The sequence below is a fragment of the Ascaphus truei genome, chromosome 9, assembly GCF_040206685.1.
Source record: "Ascaphus truei isolate aAscTru1 chromosome 9, aAscTru1.hap1, whole genome shotgun sequence".
Taxonomy (NCBI): Eukaryota; Metazoa; Chordata; class Amphibia; order Anura; family Ascaphidae; genus Ascaphus; species Ascaphus truei.
Window position 1 is genome coordinate 59,960,452 of NC_134491.1, and position 15,700 is coordinate 59,976,151.

General features: G+C 58.6%; 1 protein-coding gene across 1 annotated transcript in view; it reads right to left on the minus strand.

The window, feature by feature from the left end:
- The window catches only part of SLC26A9 (solute carrier family 26 member 9), a 52,902-nt gene that overhangs the window by 15,131 nt on the left and 22,071 nt on the right, over positions 1–15,700 (minus strand). Inside the window, exons 11-12 of the mRNA XM_075615151.1 lie at positions 3,085–3,162; positions 2,573–2,668 (exon numbers count right to left, since the gene is read on the minus strand). Coding sequence (XP_075471266.1) covers positions 2,573–2,668; positions 3,085–3,162 — 174 coding nt within the window. The remainder of the gene's footprint in view (positions 1–2,572; positions 2,669–3,084; positions 3,163–15,700) is intronic.

Sequence of the window (15,700 nt, forward strand, 5' to 3'; positions counted from 1 at the left end):
GGCACATGGTTATCCCAGCCAATCAGATGGCGTGGGACCCATTTCTCACTCAAATGTGACATCACAGGGCATATAAAAGCCTATGCAGTCTCATTGAAAGGAATAGAGCTGAAGAGGTAACACCTACCCCCCAATGGAAGTGTGATGCCAGTACAGATGAAGATGAAGAAGAAGAAAGAAGACCCCCAATTGGATTACAATGAACAGATGAAGATAAAGAAAGAAGAAAACAAAGAAGAAAAGGACTTTAGACTTTACCTGTGGGCCGAGGCTGTTGTGGATCCTCGATTTGTTCGAGAGCTTCCTGAGACCTGGAATCGGAGGACGAAGACATCTAAAGGTAAGAAAAAACACTGAATATATGGTTTGGTTTTTGTGCACGTTTTTTCTTTGTATTTTTATTTATTTATAATTTTTTCATTGCCCAGTGATTGCCATTGTATTTATGTATGCCCTATGCATACAGTGACAAGCAATGCTTTTTGGGGCAAATGCTAGCTTTTATTTCTTTTAAATGTATTTTGGTTCTTTGCTTTTAAATATTTAATGTGTTTTATTTTGGGCCTATTTTGGTTAGGTTTGGGTGGTTAGGCCTCCTGGGTGGTTAGCGGGGGAGGGTGGGTTAACCCCTTAATGACTATAGCGGTTACTAACCGCTAAGGTGATTATGGGGTTAGGGGCCATTAGATTGTATTCTTTCTGGCAACGGAGGACATGGCCCTGCAGTATGCTGACGAGGACGCCCTTCATGATGGCAGGGGTAAGTAGAAAGGTTTATTTACTTTATTTATGCTGGCTCCCTCTCTCTGTATTCCCCCCTCTCTCTCTCTATCTTTCTCTCCCTGCCTCTCTGTAGCCCCCCCATACCCCTCTCTCTCTCTGTATCTCTCCCCCTTTCTCTCTATCTCCCCCATCTCTGTATTATTCTCCCTCTCCCTGTATCCCTCTCCCTCTGTATCCCTTTTCCTCTCTTTGTATCTCTTTCCCTCTCTCTGTATCCGTCTCTCTGTATCTCTCTCCCCCTCTCTCGCTCTCTCTCTATTCCTCGCACTCTGTCTCTTTCTCTGTATCTCTTCCTCACTCTCTGTGTCTCTCCCTCTTTAGCTCTGTATCCCCTCTCTCTCTGTATATATCCATCCCACTCTATGTAGCCCCCTGCCCCTCCCTCTCTCTCTCTATCTCACCCCCTATTTCTCTCTCTCTCTCTTTATCCCCCCCCTCTCTCTCTGTATCTCTCTTTCAGTATCTCTCCCCCTATCCCTCTCGGTATCTCTCCCCCATCTCTGTATCTCTCTCTTTACCTCCCCCCTCTCTCTCTCTGTATCTCTCCCCCTATCCCTCCCTCTCCTTGTAGCCCCCCCCCCCCCGCCTTCTCCCTCTCTCTTTGTTTCTCTCTTTCGGTATCTTCCTCCACCCCCCCCTCTCTCTCTCTCTCTCTCTCTCTGTATCTCTCCCCCATCTCTGTATCTCTCTCTGTCTGTATATCTCTCTCTCTCCCCCCCTCTCTCTCTCTCTGTATCTCTCCCCCATCTCTGTATCTCTCTCTGTCTGTATATCTCTCTCTCTCACCCCTCCACCTCTCCTGCTCTCTCTCAGCTCCTGACTAGGATCCTTGGCATTATTTACCCAGCTTGGCTCTGTCTGGAAGCATAAAAGAAGCCAGACTGATAAGGCCAGGGCTCAGGTCCAGGCTGCAGGCCTGCCACCCCTCTGGTCATGTGACCTCAGGTTCCCGTGCCAAGGGTAATTCCATTATCAACAGTGTGCATGTCCTTGTGTACAGACATTATTCTGCGGCTTCCATTCATTAACCCTTCTGTACAATACATCTTTACGCCGCTGTAGCCCTTGAGAGGTCAGCGACGTACCTCCGACCGAGACACAGGCAATTGAGTAATACATCGCTGGCTCCTCAGCATCGATGGGTTAAATTAAAAGCAGAATCTCTCCGGCCTTTACCAAGCCACCTATGATCTCAGCTTCCAGCTACATGGCTTCTTTTTTAGATTGTAAGCTCTTCAGAACAACAGCCTCCTTACTCATATCAGTGTATGATAATGTTGCCACTTGCAATAATACTGTTATCATCTCTACATTCCCCTTGTACTGCGCTGTGGAATACGTTTGCGCCATAATAATAATACATTTGTGTACAGCGCTGCTAGTTTTACGTAGCACTTTACAGAGCCCTTTTGCAGACACAGTCCCTGCCCCGGAGAGCTTAAAATGTATGTTTTTGGCATCTGAGGCACTGGGAGATAAAGTGACTTGCCCAAGATCACAACGAGCCGACACCAGGAATTGAACAAGGTTCACTCTCGTTAAACTGAGATATGCCAGAGTCAGTGTCTTTACTCACTGAGCCGCTCCTTCTCCCAATAAATAAATTGGGCCGTCGCCTTATAGATAAATGATAAATGATAATCTCTTCCCCCCTGATAAGTCAGAAAGACTGTGCATGTAAAAGCCATGGGATCCTGAGGGAGGGGATCCTGAGGGAGGGGATCGATCCTGAGGGAGGGGATCCTGGGCGGCTCTGAAAGTCCCCGTGAGGTGAGTTGAAGGGACTCACACAGTCCAGTTTGCTTTTCTTCCACAGGTAGAAGGGATCCGAGAGCTGCTTCAGGGAGTTTTTCAGGTTCACCGCTATCAGGGCTCCTAGGACAGACTGCGGGAAAGACAGAGAAAGGGGAGAGAGAGAGAGAGAGAGGTTTGGAGAGAGAAAAGGGGGAAAAACAGAGATAGTGAAATAAAGAGAGAGGGAGGGAGAGAATTATATATAGAGAAAAAGATTGAGAGAGACAGAGCAGAAAACATTAGCTATACCATAACACAACATCCACTGTCCTTAGTAACTTAGTAACGGAGGGATGCACCAAAGCATTGCTGGCTCCTCTGGCAACAAATGAGTTAACCAGCACTTTTCCTCACCCCCTCCCCCCCACACACTCATACACACACCTCTACCTTTGGTTAAGTTCAATTGTGGCACCATATTTCCCCCCTTAGGACAACTAACAGCTTCAAAGTCGTGGGCATTACACTGTATTTCTGTGGAGAGGTCAGTCGTGGGAGGGGACATACCTTGGGCAGGGGGTTCAGGTAAGTCCCCAGTGCCAGCATGGTCACCATAACCACCATCATGACAAAGAAACTGGATATCTGAGGAAGGAAAAAGACATCGCAAGCCGCGGTTACTACCTGCACACAGCCGCGGTCACTACCTGCACACAGCCGCGGTCACTACCTGCACACAGCCGCGGTCACTACCTGCACACAGCCGCGGTCACTACCTGCACACAGCCGCGGTCACTACCTGCACACAGCCGCGGTCACTACCTCCACACAGCCGCGGTCACTACCTGCACACAGCCGCGGTCACTACCTGCACACAGCGACGGTCACTACCTGCACACAGCCGCGGTCACTACCTGCACACAGCCACGGTCACTACCTGCACACAGCCGCGGTCACTACCTGCACACAGCGACGGTCACTACCTGCACACAGCCGCGGTTACTACCTGCACACAGCGACGGTCACTACCTGCACACAGCGACGGCCACTACCTGCACACAGCCGCGGTCACTACCTGCACACAGCGACGGTCACTACCTGCACACAGCCGCGGTCACTACCTGCACACAGCCGCGGTCACTACCTGCACACAGCCGCGGTCACTACCTGCACACAGCCGCGGTTACTACCTGCACACAGCCGCAGTCACTACCTGCACACAGCCGCGGTTACTACCTGCACACAGCCACGGTCACTACCTGCACACAGCCGCGGTCACTACCTGCACACAGCCACGGTCACTACCTGCACACAGCCGCGGTTACTACCTGCACACAGCGACGGTCACTACCTGCACACAGCGACGGTCACTACCTGCACACAGCGACGGTCACTACCTGCACACAGCCACGGTCACTACCTGCACACAGCGACGGTCACTACCTGCACACAGCCGCGGTCACTACCTGCACACAGCCGCGGTCACTACCTGCACACAGCCGCGGTCACTACCTGCACACAGCCGCGGTCACTACCTGCACACAGCCGCGGTCACTACCTGCACACAGCCGCGGTCACTACCTGCACACAGCCGCGGTCACTACCTGCACACAGCCGCGGTCACTACCTGCACACAGCCGCGGTCACTACCTGCACACAGCCGCGGTCACTACCTGCACACAGCCGCGGTCACTACCTGCACACAGCCGCGGTCACTACCTGCACACAGCCGCGGTCACTACCTGCACACAGCCGCGGTCACTACCTGCACACAGCCGCGGTCACTACCTGCACACAGCCGCGGTCACTACCTGCACACAGCCGCGGTCACTACCTGCACACAGCCGCGGTCACTACCTGCACACAGCCGCGGTCACTACCTGCACACAGCCGCGGTCACTACCTGCACACAGCCGCAGTCACTACCTGCACACAGCCGCGGTCACTACCTGCACACAGCCGCGGTCACTACCTGCACACAGCCGCAGTCACTACCTGCACACAGCGCCGGTCACTACCTGCACACAGCCGCGGTCACTACCTGCACACAGCGACGGTCACTACCTGCACACAGCGACGGTCACTACCTGCACACAGCCGCGGTCACTACCTGCACACAGCCGCGGTCACTACCTGCACACAGCCGCGGTTACTACCTGCACACAGCCGCAGTCACTACCTGCACACAGCCGCGGTTACTACCTGCACACAGCGACGGTCACTACCTGCACACAGCCGCAGTCACTACCTGCACACAGCCGCGGTCACTACCTGCACACAGCCGCAGTCACTACCTGCACACAGCCGCGGTCACTACCTGCACACAGCCGCGGTCACTACCTGCACACAGCCACGGTCACTACCTGCACACAGCCGCGGTCACTACCTGCACACAGCCGCGGTCACTACCTGCACAGAGCCGCGGTTACTACCTGCACACAGCCGCGGTCACTACCTGCACACAGCCGCGGTCACTACCTGCACACAGCCGCAGTCACTACCTGCACACAGCCGCGGTTACTACCTGCACACAGCCGCGGTCACTACCTGCACACAGCCACGGTCACTACCTGCACACAGCCACGGTCACTACCTGCACACAGCCGCGGTCACTACCTGCACACAGCCGCAGTCACTACCTGCACACAGCCGCGGTCACTACCTGCACACAGCCGCGGTCACTATCTGCACACAGCCGCAGTCACTACCTGCACACAGCCACGATCACTACCTGCACACAGCCACGGTCACTACCTGCACACAGCCGCGGTCACTACCTGCACACAGCCGCGGTCACTACCTGCACACAGCCGCGGTCACTACCGGCACACAGCCACGGTCACTACCTGCACACAGCCACGGTCACTACCTGCACACAGCCGCGGTCACTACCTGCACACAGCCGCGGTCACTACCTGCACACAGCCGCAGTCACTACCTGCACACAGCCGCGGTCACTACCTGCACACAGCCGCGGTTACTACCTGCAAACAGCCGCGGTCACTACCTGCACACAGCCGCAGTCACTACCTGCACACAGCCGCGGTTACTACCTGCACACAGCCGCGGTCACTACCTGCACACAGCGGCGGTCACTACCTGCACACAGCCGCGGTCACTACCTGCACACAGCCACGGTCACTACCTGCACACAGCCGCGGTCACTACCTGCACACAGCCGCGGTCACTACCTGCACACAGCCGCGGTCACTACCTGCACACAGCCGCGGTCACTACCTGCACACAGCCGCGGTTACTACCTGCACACAGCCGCGGTCACTACCTGCACACAGCCGCGGTCACTACCTGCACACAGCCGCGGTCACTACCTGCACACAGCCGCGGTCACTACCTGCACACAGCCGCGGTCACTACCTGCACACAGCCGCGGTCACTACCTGCACACAGCCGCGGTCACTACCTGCACACAGCCGCGGTCACTACCTGCACACAGCCGCGGTCACTACCTGCACACAGCCGCGGTCACTACCTGCACACAGCCGCGGTCACTACCTGCACACAGCCGCGGTCACTACCTGCACACAGCCGCGGTCACTACCTGCACACAGCCGCGGTCACTACCTGCACACAGCCGCGGTCACTACCTGCACACAGCCGCGGTCACTACCTGCACACAGCCGCGGTCACTACCTGCACACAGCCGCGGTTACTACCTGCACACAGCCGCGGTCACTACCTGCACACAGCCACGGTCACTACCTGCACACAGCCGCGGTCACTACCTGCACACAGCCGCGGTCACTACCTGCACACAGCCACGGTCACTACCTGCACACAGCCGCGGTCACTACCTGCACACAGCCGCGGTCACTACCTGCACACAGCCACGGTCACTACCTGCACACAGCCGCGGTCACTACCTGCACACAGCCGCGGTCACTACCTGCACACAGCGACGGTCACTACGTGCACACAGCGACGGTCACTACCTGCACACAGCCGCGGTCACTACCTGCACACAGCGACGGTCACTACCTGCACACAGCCACGGTCACTACCTGCACACAGCGACGGTCACTACCTGCACACAGCCGCGGTCACTACCTGCACACAGCCGCGGTCACTACCTGCACACAGCCGCGGTCACTACCTGCACACAGCCGCGGTCACTACCTGCACACAGCGACGGTCACTACCTGCACACAGCCGCGGTCACTACCTGCACACAGCCGCGGTCACTACCTGCACACAGCCGCGGTCACTACCTGCACACAGCCGCGGTCACTACCTGCACACAGCCGCGGTCACTACCTGCACACAGCCGCGGTCACTACCTGCACACAGCCGCGGTCACTACCTGCACACAGCCGCGGTCACTACCTGCACACAGCCGCGGTCACTACCTGCACACAGCCGCGGTCACTACCTGCACACAGCCGCGGTCACTACCTGCACACAGCCGCGGTCACTACCTGCACACAGCCGCGGTCACTACCTGCACACAGCCGCGGTCACTACCTGCACACAGCCGCGGTCACTACCTGCACACAGCCGCGGTTACTACCTGCACACAGCCGCGGTCACTACCTGCACACAGCCACGGTCACTACCTGCACACAGCCACGGTCACTACCTGCACACAGCCGCGGTCACTACCTGCACACAGCCGCGGTCACTACCTGCACACAGCCGCGGTCACTACCTGCACACAGCCGCGGTCACTATCTGCACACAGCCGCAGTCACTACCTGCACACAGCCACGATCACTACCTGCACACAGCCACGGTCACTACCTGCACACAGCCGCGGTCACTACCTGCACACAGCCGCGGTCACTACCTGCACACAGCCACGGTCACTACCGGCACACAGCCACGGTCACTACCTGCACACAGCCACGGTCACTACCTGCACACAGCCGCGGTCACTACCTGCACACAGCGGCGGTCACTACCTGCACACAGCCGCGGTCACTACCTGCACACAGCCGCGGTCACTACCTGCACACAGCCGCGGTCACTACCTGCACACAGCCGCGGTCACTACCTGCACACAGCCGCGGTCACTACCTGCACACAGCCGCGGTCACTACCTGCACACAGCCGCGGTCACTACCTGCACACAGCCGCGGTCACTACCTGCACACAGCCGCGGTCACTACCTGCACACAGCCGCGGTCACTACCTGCACACAGCCGCGGTCACTACCTGCACACAGCCGCGGTCACTACCTGCACACAGCCGCGGTCACTACCTGCACACAGCCGCGGTCACTACCTGCACACAGCCGCGGTCACTACCTGCACACAGCCGCGGTCACTACCTGCACACAGCCACGGTCACTACCTGCACACAGCCGCGGTCACTACCTGCACACAGCCGCGGTCACTACCTGCACACAGCCACGGTCACTACCTGCACACAGCCACGGTCACTACCTGCACACAGCCGCGGTCACTACCTGCACACAGCCGCGGTCACTACCTGCACACAGCCGCGGTCACTACCTGCACACAGCCACGGTCACTACCTGCACACAGCCGCGGTCACTACCTGCACACAGCCGCGGTCACTACCTGCACACAGCCACGGTCACTACCTGCACACAGCCGCGGTCACTACCTGCACACAGCCGCGGTCACTACCTGCACACAGCCGCGGTCACTACCTGCACACAGCCGCGGTCACTACCTGCACACAGCCGCGGTCACTACCTGCACACAGCCGCGGTCACTACCTGCACACAGCCGCGGTCACTACCTGCACACAGCCGCGGTCACTACCTGCACACAGCCGCGGTCACTACCTGCACACAGCCGCGGTCACTACCTGCACACAGCCGCGGTCACTACCTGCACACAGCCGCGGTCACTACCTGCACACAGCCGCGGTCACTACCTGCACACAGCCGCGGTCACTACCTGCACACAGCCGCGGTCACTACCTGCACACAGCCGCGGTCACTACCTGCACACAGCCGCGGTCACTACCTGCACACAGCCGCGGTCACTACCTGCACACAGCCGCGGTCACTACCTGCACACAGCCACGGTCACTACCTGCACACAGCCGCGGTCACTACCTGCACACAGCCGCGGTCACTACCTGCACACAGCCACGGTCACTACCTGCACACAGCCACGGTCACTACCTGCACACAGCCGCGGTCACTACCTGCACACAGCCGCGGTCACTACCTGCACACAGCCGCGGTCACTACCTGCACACAGCCACGGTCACTACCTGCACACAGCCGCGGTCACTACCTGCACACAGCCGCGGTCACTACCTGCACACAGCCACGGTCACTACCTGCACACAGCCGCGGTCACTACCTGCACACAGCCGCGGTCACTACCTGCACACAGCCACGGTCACTACCTGCACACAGCCGCGGTCACTACCTGCACACAGCCGCGGTCACTACCTGCACACAGCGACGGTCACTACGTGCACACAGCGACGGTCACTACCTGCACACAGCCGCGGTCACTACCTGCACACAGCGACGGTCACTACCTGCACACAGCCACGGTCACTACCTGCACACAGCGACGGTCACTACCTGCACACAGCCGCGGTCACTACCTGCACACAGCCGCGGTCACTACCTGCACACAGCCGCGGTCACTACCTGCACACAGCCGCGGTCACTACCTGCACACAGCCGCGGTCACTACCTGCACACAGCCGCGGTCACTACCTGCACACAGCCGCGGTCACTACCTGCACACAGCCGCGGTCACTACCTGCACACAGCCGCGGTCACTACCTGCACACAGCCGCGGTCACTACCTGCACACAGCCGCGGTCACTACCTGCACACAGCCGCGGTTACTACCTGCACACAGCCGCGGTCACTACCTGCACACAGCCACGGTCACTACCTGCACACAGCCGCGGTCACTACCTGCACACAGCCGCGGTCACTACCTGCACACAGCCACGGTCACTACCTGCACACAGCCGCGGTCACTACCTGCACACAGCCGCGGTCACTACCTGCACACAGCCACGGTCACTACCTGCACACAGCCGCGGTCACTACCTGCACACAGCCGCGGTCACTACCTGCACACAGCGACGGTCACTACGTGCACACAGCGACGGTCACTACCTGCACACAGCCGCGGTCACTACCTGCACACAGCGACGGTCACTACCTGCACACAGCCACGGTCACTACCTGCACACAGCGACGGTCACTACCTGCACACAGCCGCGGTCACTACCTGCACACAGCCGCGGTCACTACCTGCACACAGCCGCGGTCACTACCTGCACACAGCCGCGGTCACTACCTGCACACAGCGACGGTCACTACCTGCACACAGCCGCGGTCACTACCTGCACACAGCCGCGGTCACTACCTGCACACAGCCGCGGTCACTACCTGCACACAGCCGCGGTCACTACCTGCACACAGCCGCGGTCACTACCTGCACACAGCCGCGGTCACTACCTGCACACAGCCGCGGTCACTACCTGCACACAGCCGCGGTCACTACCTGCACACAGCCGCGGTCACTACCTGCACACAGCCGCGGTCACTACCTGCACACAGCCGCGGTCACTACCTGCACACAGCCGCGGTCACTACCTGCACACAGCCGCGGTCACTACCTGCACACAGCCGCGGTCACTACCTGCACACAGCCGCGGTCACTACCTGCACACAGCCGCGGTCACTACCTGCACACAGCCGCGGTCACTACCTGCACACAGCCACGGTCACTACCTGCACACAGCCACGGTCACTACCTGCACACAGCCGCGGTCACTACCTGCACACAGCCGCAGTCACTACCTGCACACAGCCGCGGTCACTACCTGCACACAGCCGCGGTCACTATCTGCACACAGCCGCAGTCACTACCTGCACACAGCCACGATCACTACCTGCACACAGCCACGGTCACTACCTGCACACAGCCGCGGTCACTACCTGCACACAGCCGCGGTCACTACCTGCACACAGCCACGGTCACTACCGGCACACAGCCACGGTCACTACCTGCACACAGCCACGGTCACTACCTGCACACAGCCGCGGTCACTACCTGCACACAGCGGCGGTCACTACCTGCACACAGCCGCGGTCACTACCTGCACACAGCCGCGGTCACTACCTGCACACAGCCGCGGTCACTACCTGCACACAGCCGCGGTCACTACCTGCACACAGCCGCGGTTACTACCTGCACACAGCCGCGGTCACTACCTGCACACAGCCGCGGTCACTACCTGCACACAGCCGCGGTCACTACCTGCACACAGCCGCGGTCACTACCTGCACACAGCCGCGGTCACTACCTGCACACAGCCGCGGTCACTACCTGCACACAGCCGCGGTCACTACCTGCACACAGCCGCGGTCACTACCTGCACACAGCCGCGGTCACTACCTGCACACAGCCGCGGTCACTACCTGCACACAGCCGCGGTCACTACCTGCACACAGCCGCGGTCACTACCTGCACACAGCCACGGTCACTACCTGCACACAGCCGCGGTCACTACCTGCACACAGCCGCGGTCACTACCTGCACACAGCCACGGTCACTACCTGCACACAGCCACGGTCACTACCTGCACACAGCCGCGGTCACTACCTGCACACAGCCGCGGTCACTACCTGCACACAGCCGCGGTCACTACCTGCACACAGCCACGGTCACTACCTGCACACAGCCGCGGTCACTACCTGCACACAGCCGCGGTCACTACCTGCACACAGCCACGGTCACTACCTGCACACAGCCGCGGTCACTACCTGCACACAGCCGCGGTCACTACCTGCACACAGCCACGGTCACTACCTGCACACAGCCGCGGTCACTACCTGCACACAGCCGCGGTCACTACCTGCACACAGCGACGGTCACTACGTGCACACAGCGACGGTCACTACCTGCACACAGCCGCGGTCACTACCTGCACACAGCGACGGTCACTACCTGCACACAGCCACGGTCACTACCTGCACACAGCGACGGTCACTACCTGCACACAGCCGCGGTCACTACCTGCACACAGCCGCGGTCACTACCTGCACACAGCCGCGGTCACTACCTGCACACAGCCGCGGTCACTACCTGCACACAGCGACGGTCACTACCTGCACACAGCCGCGGTCACTACCTGCACACAGCCGCGGTCACTACCTGCACACAGCCGCGGTCACTACCTGCACACAGCCGCGGTCACTACCTGCACACAGCCGCGGTCACTACCTGCACACAGCCGCGGTCACTACCTGCACACAGCCGCGGTCACTACCTGCACACAGCCGCGGTCACTACCTGCACACAGCCGCGGTCACTACCTGCACACAGCCGCGGTCACTACCTGCACACAGCCGCGGTCACTACCTGCACACAGCCGCGGTCACTACCTGCACACAGCCGCGGTCACTACCTGCACACAGCCGCGGTCACTACCTGCACACAGCCGCGGTCACTACCTGCACACAGCCGCGGTCACTACCTGCACACAGCCGCGGTCACTACCTGCACACAGCCGCGGTCACTACCTGCACACAGCCGCGGTCACTACCTGCACACAGCCGCGGTCACTACCTGCACACAGCCGCGGTCACTACCTGCACACAGCCGCGGTCACTACCTGCACACAGCCGCGGTCACTACCTGCACACAGCCGCGGTCACTACCTGCACACAGCCGCGGTCACTACCTGCACACAGCCGCGGTCACTACCTGCACACAGCCGCGGTCACTACCTGCACACAGCCGCGGTCACTACCTGCACACAGCCGCGGTCACTACCTGCACACAGCCGCGGTCACTACCTGCACACAGCCGCGGTCACTACCTGCACACAGCCGCGGTCACTACCTGCACACAGCCGCGGTCACTACCTGCACACAGCCGCGGTCACTACCTGCACACAGCCGCGGTCACTACCTGCACACAGCCGCGGTCACTACCTGCACACAGCCGCGGTCACTACCTGCACACAGCCGCGGTCACTACCTGCACACAGCCGCGGTCACTACCTGCACACAGCCGCGGTCACTACCTGCACACAGCCGCGGTCACTACCTGCACACAGCCGCGGTCACTACCTGCACACAGCCGCGGTCACTACCTGCACACAGCCGCGGTCACTACCTGCACACAGCCGCGGTCACTACCTGCACACAGCCGCGGTCACTACCTGCACACAGCCGCGGTCACTACCTGCACACAGCCGCGGTCACTACCTGCACACAGCCGCGGTCACTACCTGCACACAGCCGCGGTCACTACCTGCACACAGCCGCGGTCACTACCTGCACACAGCGACGGTCACTACCTGCACACAGCCGCGGTCACTACCTGCACACAGCCGCGGTCACTACCTGCACACAGCCGCGGTCACTACCTGCACACAGCCGCGGTCACTACCTGCACACAGCCGCGGTCACTACCTGCACACAGCCGCGGTCACTACCTGCACACAGCCGCGGTCACTACCTGCACACAGCCGCGGTCACTACCTGCACACAGCCGCGGTCACTACCTGCACACAGCCGCGGTCACTACCTGCACACAGCCGCGGTCACTACCTGCACACAGCCACGGTCACTACCTGCACACAGCCGCGGTCACTACCTGCACACAGCTGCGGTCACTAGCTGCACACAGCCGCGGTCACTACCTGCACACAGCCGCGGTCACTACCTGCACACAGCCGCGGTCACTACCTGCACACAGCCGCGGTCACTACCTGCACACAGCCGCGGTCACTACCTGCACACAGCCGCGGTCACTACCTGCACACAGCCGCGGTCACTACCTGCACACAGCCGCGGTCACTACCTGCACACAGCCGCGGTCACTACCTGCACACAGCCACGGTCACTACCTGCACACAGCCGCGGTCACTACCTGCACACAGCCGCGGTCACTACCTGCACACAGCCGCGGTCACTACCTGCACACAGCCGCGGTCACTACCTGCACACAGCCGCGGTCACTACCTGCACACAGCCGCGGTCACTACCTGCACACAGCCGCGGTCACTACCTGCACACAGCCGCGGTCACTACCTGCACACAGCCGCGGTCACTACCTGCACACAGCCGCGGTCACTACCTGCACACAGCCGCGGTCACTACCTGCACACAGCCGCGGTCACTACCTGCACACAGCCGCGGTTACTACCTGCACACAGCCGCGGTCACTACCTGCACACAGCCGCGGTCACTACCTGCACACAGCCGCGGTCACTACCTGCACACAGCCGCGGTCACTACCTGCACACAGCCGCGGTCACTACCTGCACACAGCCACGGTCACTACCTGCACACAGCCGCGGTCACTACCTGCACACAGCCGCAGTCACTACCTGCACACAGCCGCGGTTACTACCTGCACACAGCCGCGGTTACTACCTGCACACAGCCGCGGTCACTACCTGCACACAGCCGCGGTCACTACCTGCACACAGCCGCGGTCACTACCTGCACACAGCCACGGTCACTACCTGCACACAGCCGCGGTCACTACCTGCACACAGCCACGGTCACTACCTGCACACAGCCGCGGTCACTACCTGAACACAGCGACGGTCACTACCTGCACACAGCAGGCAGCTTATCTGATGTGCAAAACTCCTTCTATATACTTGCTCCCTTTAATGCTTCCTATTACCCCATACAGCCACTCCATATAACTCCTCCTATTGCTCTATATAGTTGCTTCCTATAGCTCCTTTTATCACTCTATATAAACTCTCCCTATAACTCTTCCTATTGCCCCATATAACTTCTCCCTATAACTGAACCTATTGCCCCATATAATCCATCCCCATAACTCCTATTACCCTATATAACTCCTCCTATTGCCCCATTTAACCCACCCTTATAACTCCTATTGCTCCATATAACCACTCCCTACAACTCCGATTATTGCTCCATATAACCGATCGTTATAACTCCTCCTATTGCTCCATATAACACCTCCAACTGTTCCATACAACCGCTCCCTAAATGTCTCTGAATCAGTGGAGTGATAAAGGCCCTATTCTGCACCCAGGCTCACTTGTAGCATGTGAGTAAGTCCATGTAGCTTAACTCGTCCCCTTTTAAAAGCACACAAAGTCCTTCTATTTTCTTCAACTTTATTGAGGGGAGTTAACAGAAATATTAATTTTCTAGTATGTGGATTGTGCGAGCAGATTTCTCTTGTCAGGAGAATAACCTATGAGAGGAAGGTGTTCTGCTATGGGGAAGTGCTTCTCTGAGGGAAGGTGAAAAGGATTTCCTTTCTAAGGGAGCAGTGGAAGATGTGTCTTACTCACTGTGTCTGCTGATGGAAAAGAGAAAGCACTCTTTCCTGTCAGACAGGAACAAGTTAAGGGTCATAACAATATGCAGATAAAGGCAGGGGGAGAGGACTAAACCAATCTCAAATATGAGCATTGGTAGGTTGCCATGACAACTGGCTAATGGCTGTGTAAAGGGGATTATTATTTGTAATAATAATGTTGCAATATACACAGCTCTGGCTGCTTCAGAGCAGGGGGAAACATGCAACTTCGCTGGGAAGGGCTGGCAGGAAAAACACAGAGAAATAAACACTCCTGTTCCAGGACAGGCCCAGAGCCTTTGCATGAAGTATAATGGCAGTTACTGATAATAACATTCAAATGAGGTGTCATCCTAACATCCCATATCCACCACAGTCTGTTTTAGTTACCGCAGGGAATTAACATTACATTGGGTCATACCTAAATTCAGAAAGTCTGGCAACTTGCCCAGGGACCAGTACTAAAGTCTTGACCTGCACTCCTGTGGCTGTTAAGCAGGGGGGGTGGAGGGGTGTTGTTAAGGTCTGTTGAGCAGATGGCAGGGGGTATGTAAGGACTTTTCAGCAGGGGGGACCCCGGACCAGGCCGGTAGCAGAGGCTGTGCCTGACTCCCATGTTAATTTCGGGCTCCCCTCTGCTGGTGGTCCCAGGACAGTTGTCTTGGCTCTCACCCCCCTGTCTGCGTGCCTTCCTAAAAGTGGCATTACTCACCCCCAGACACTGAAATAGGGCTTTTACAGGGTCTGGACAGGTCAGTTAGTTATGATTTAACTAACATAGCGTTATTCCCAGCATTATTGAGATATGGAGTATAATTGGGAACATGTTTACAGACTACTGATGAAGGTCTTATTACTCTGATCCCGGGAGCGAGGACCCAGCGGAACACAAGTGAGGGAGACCAATACGT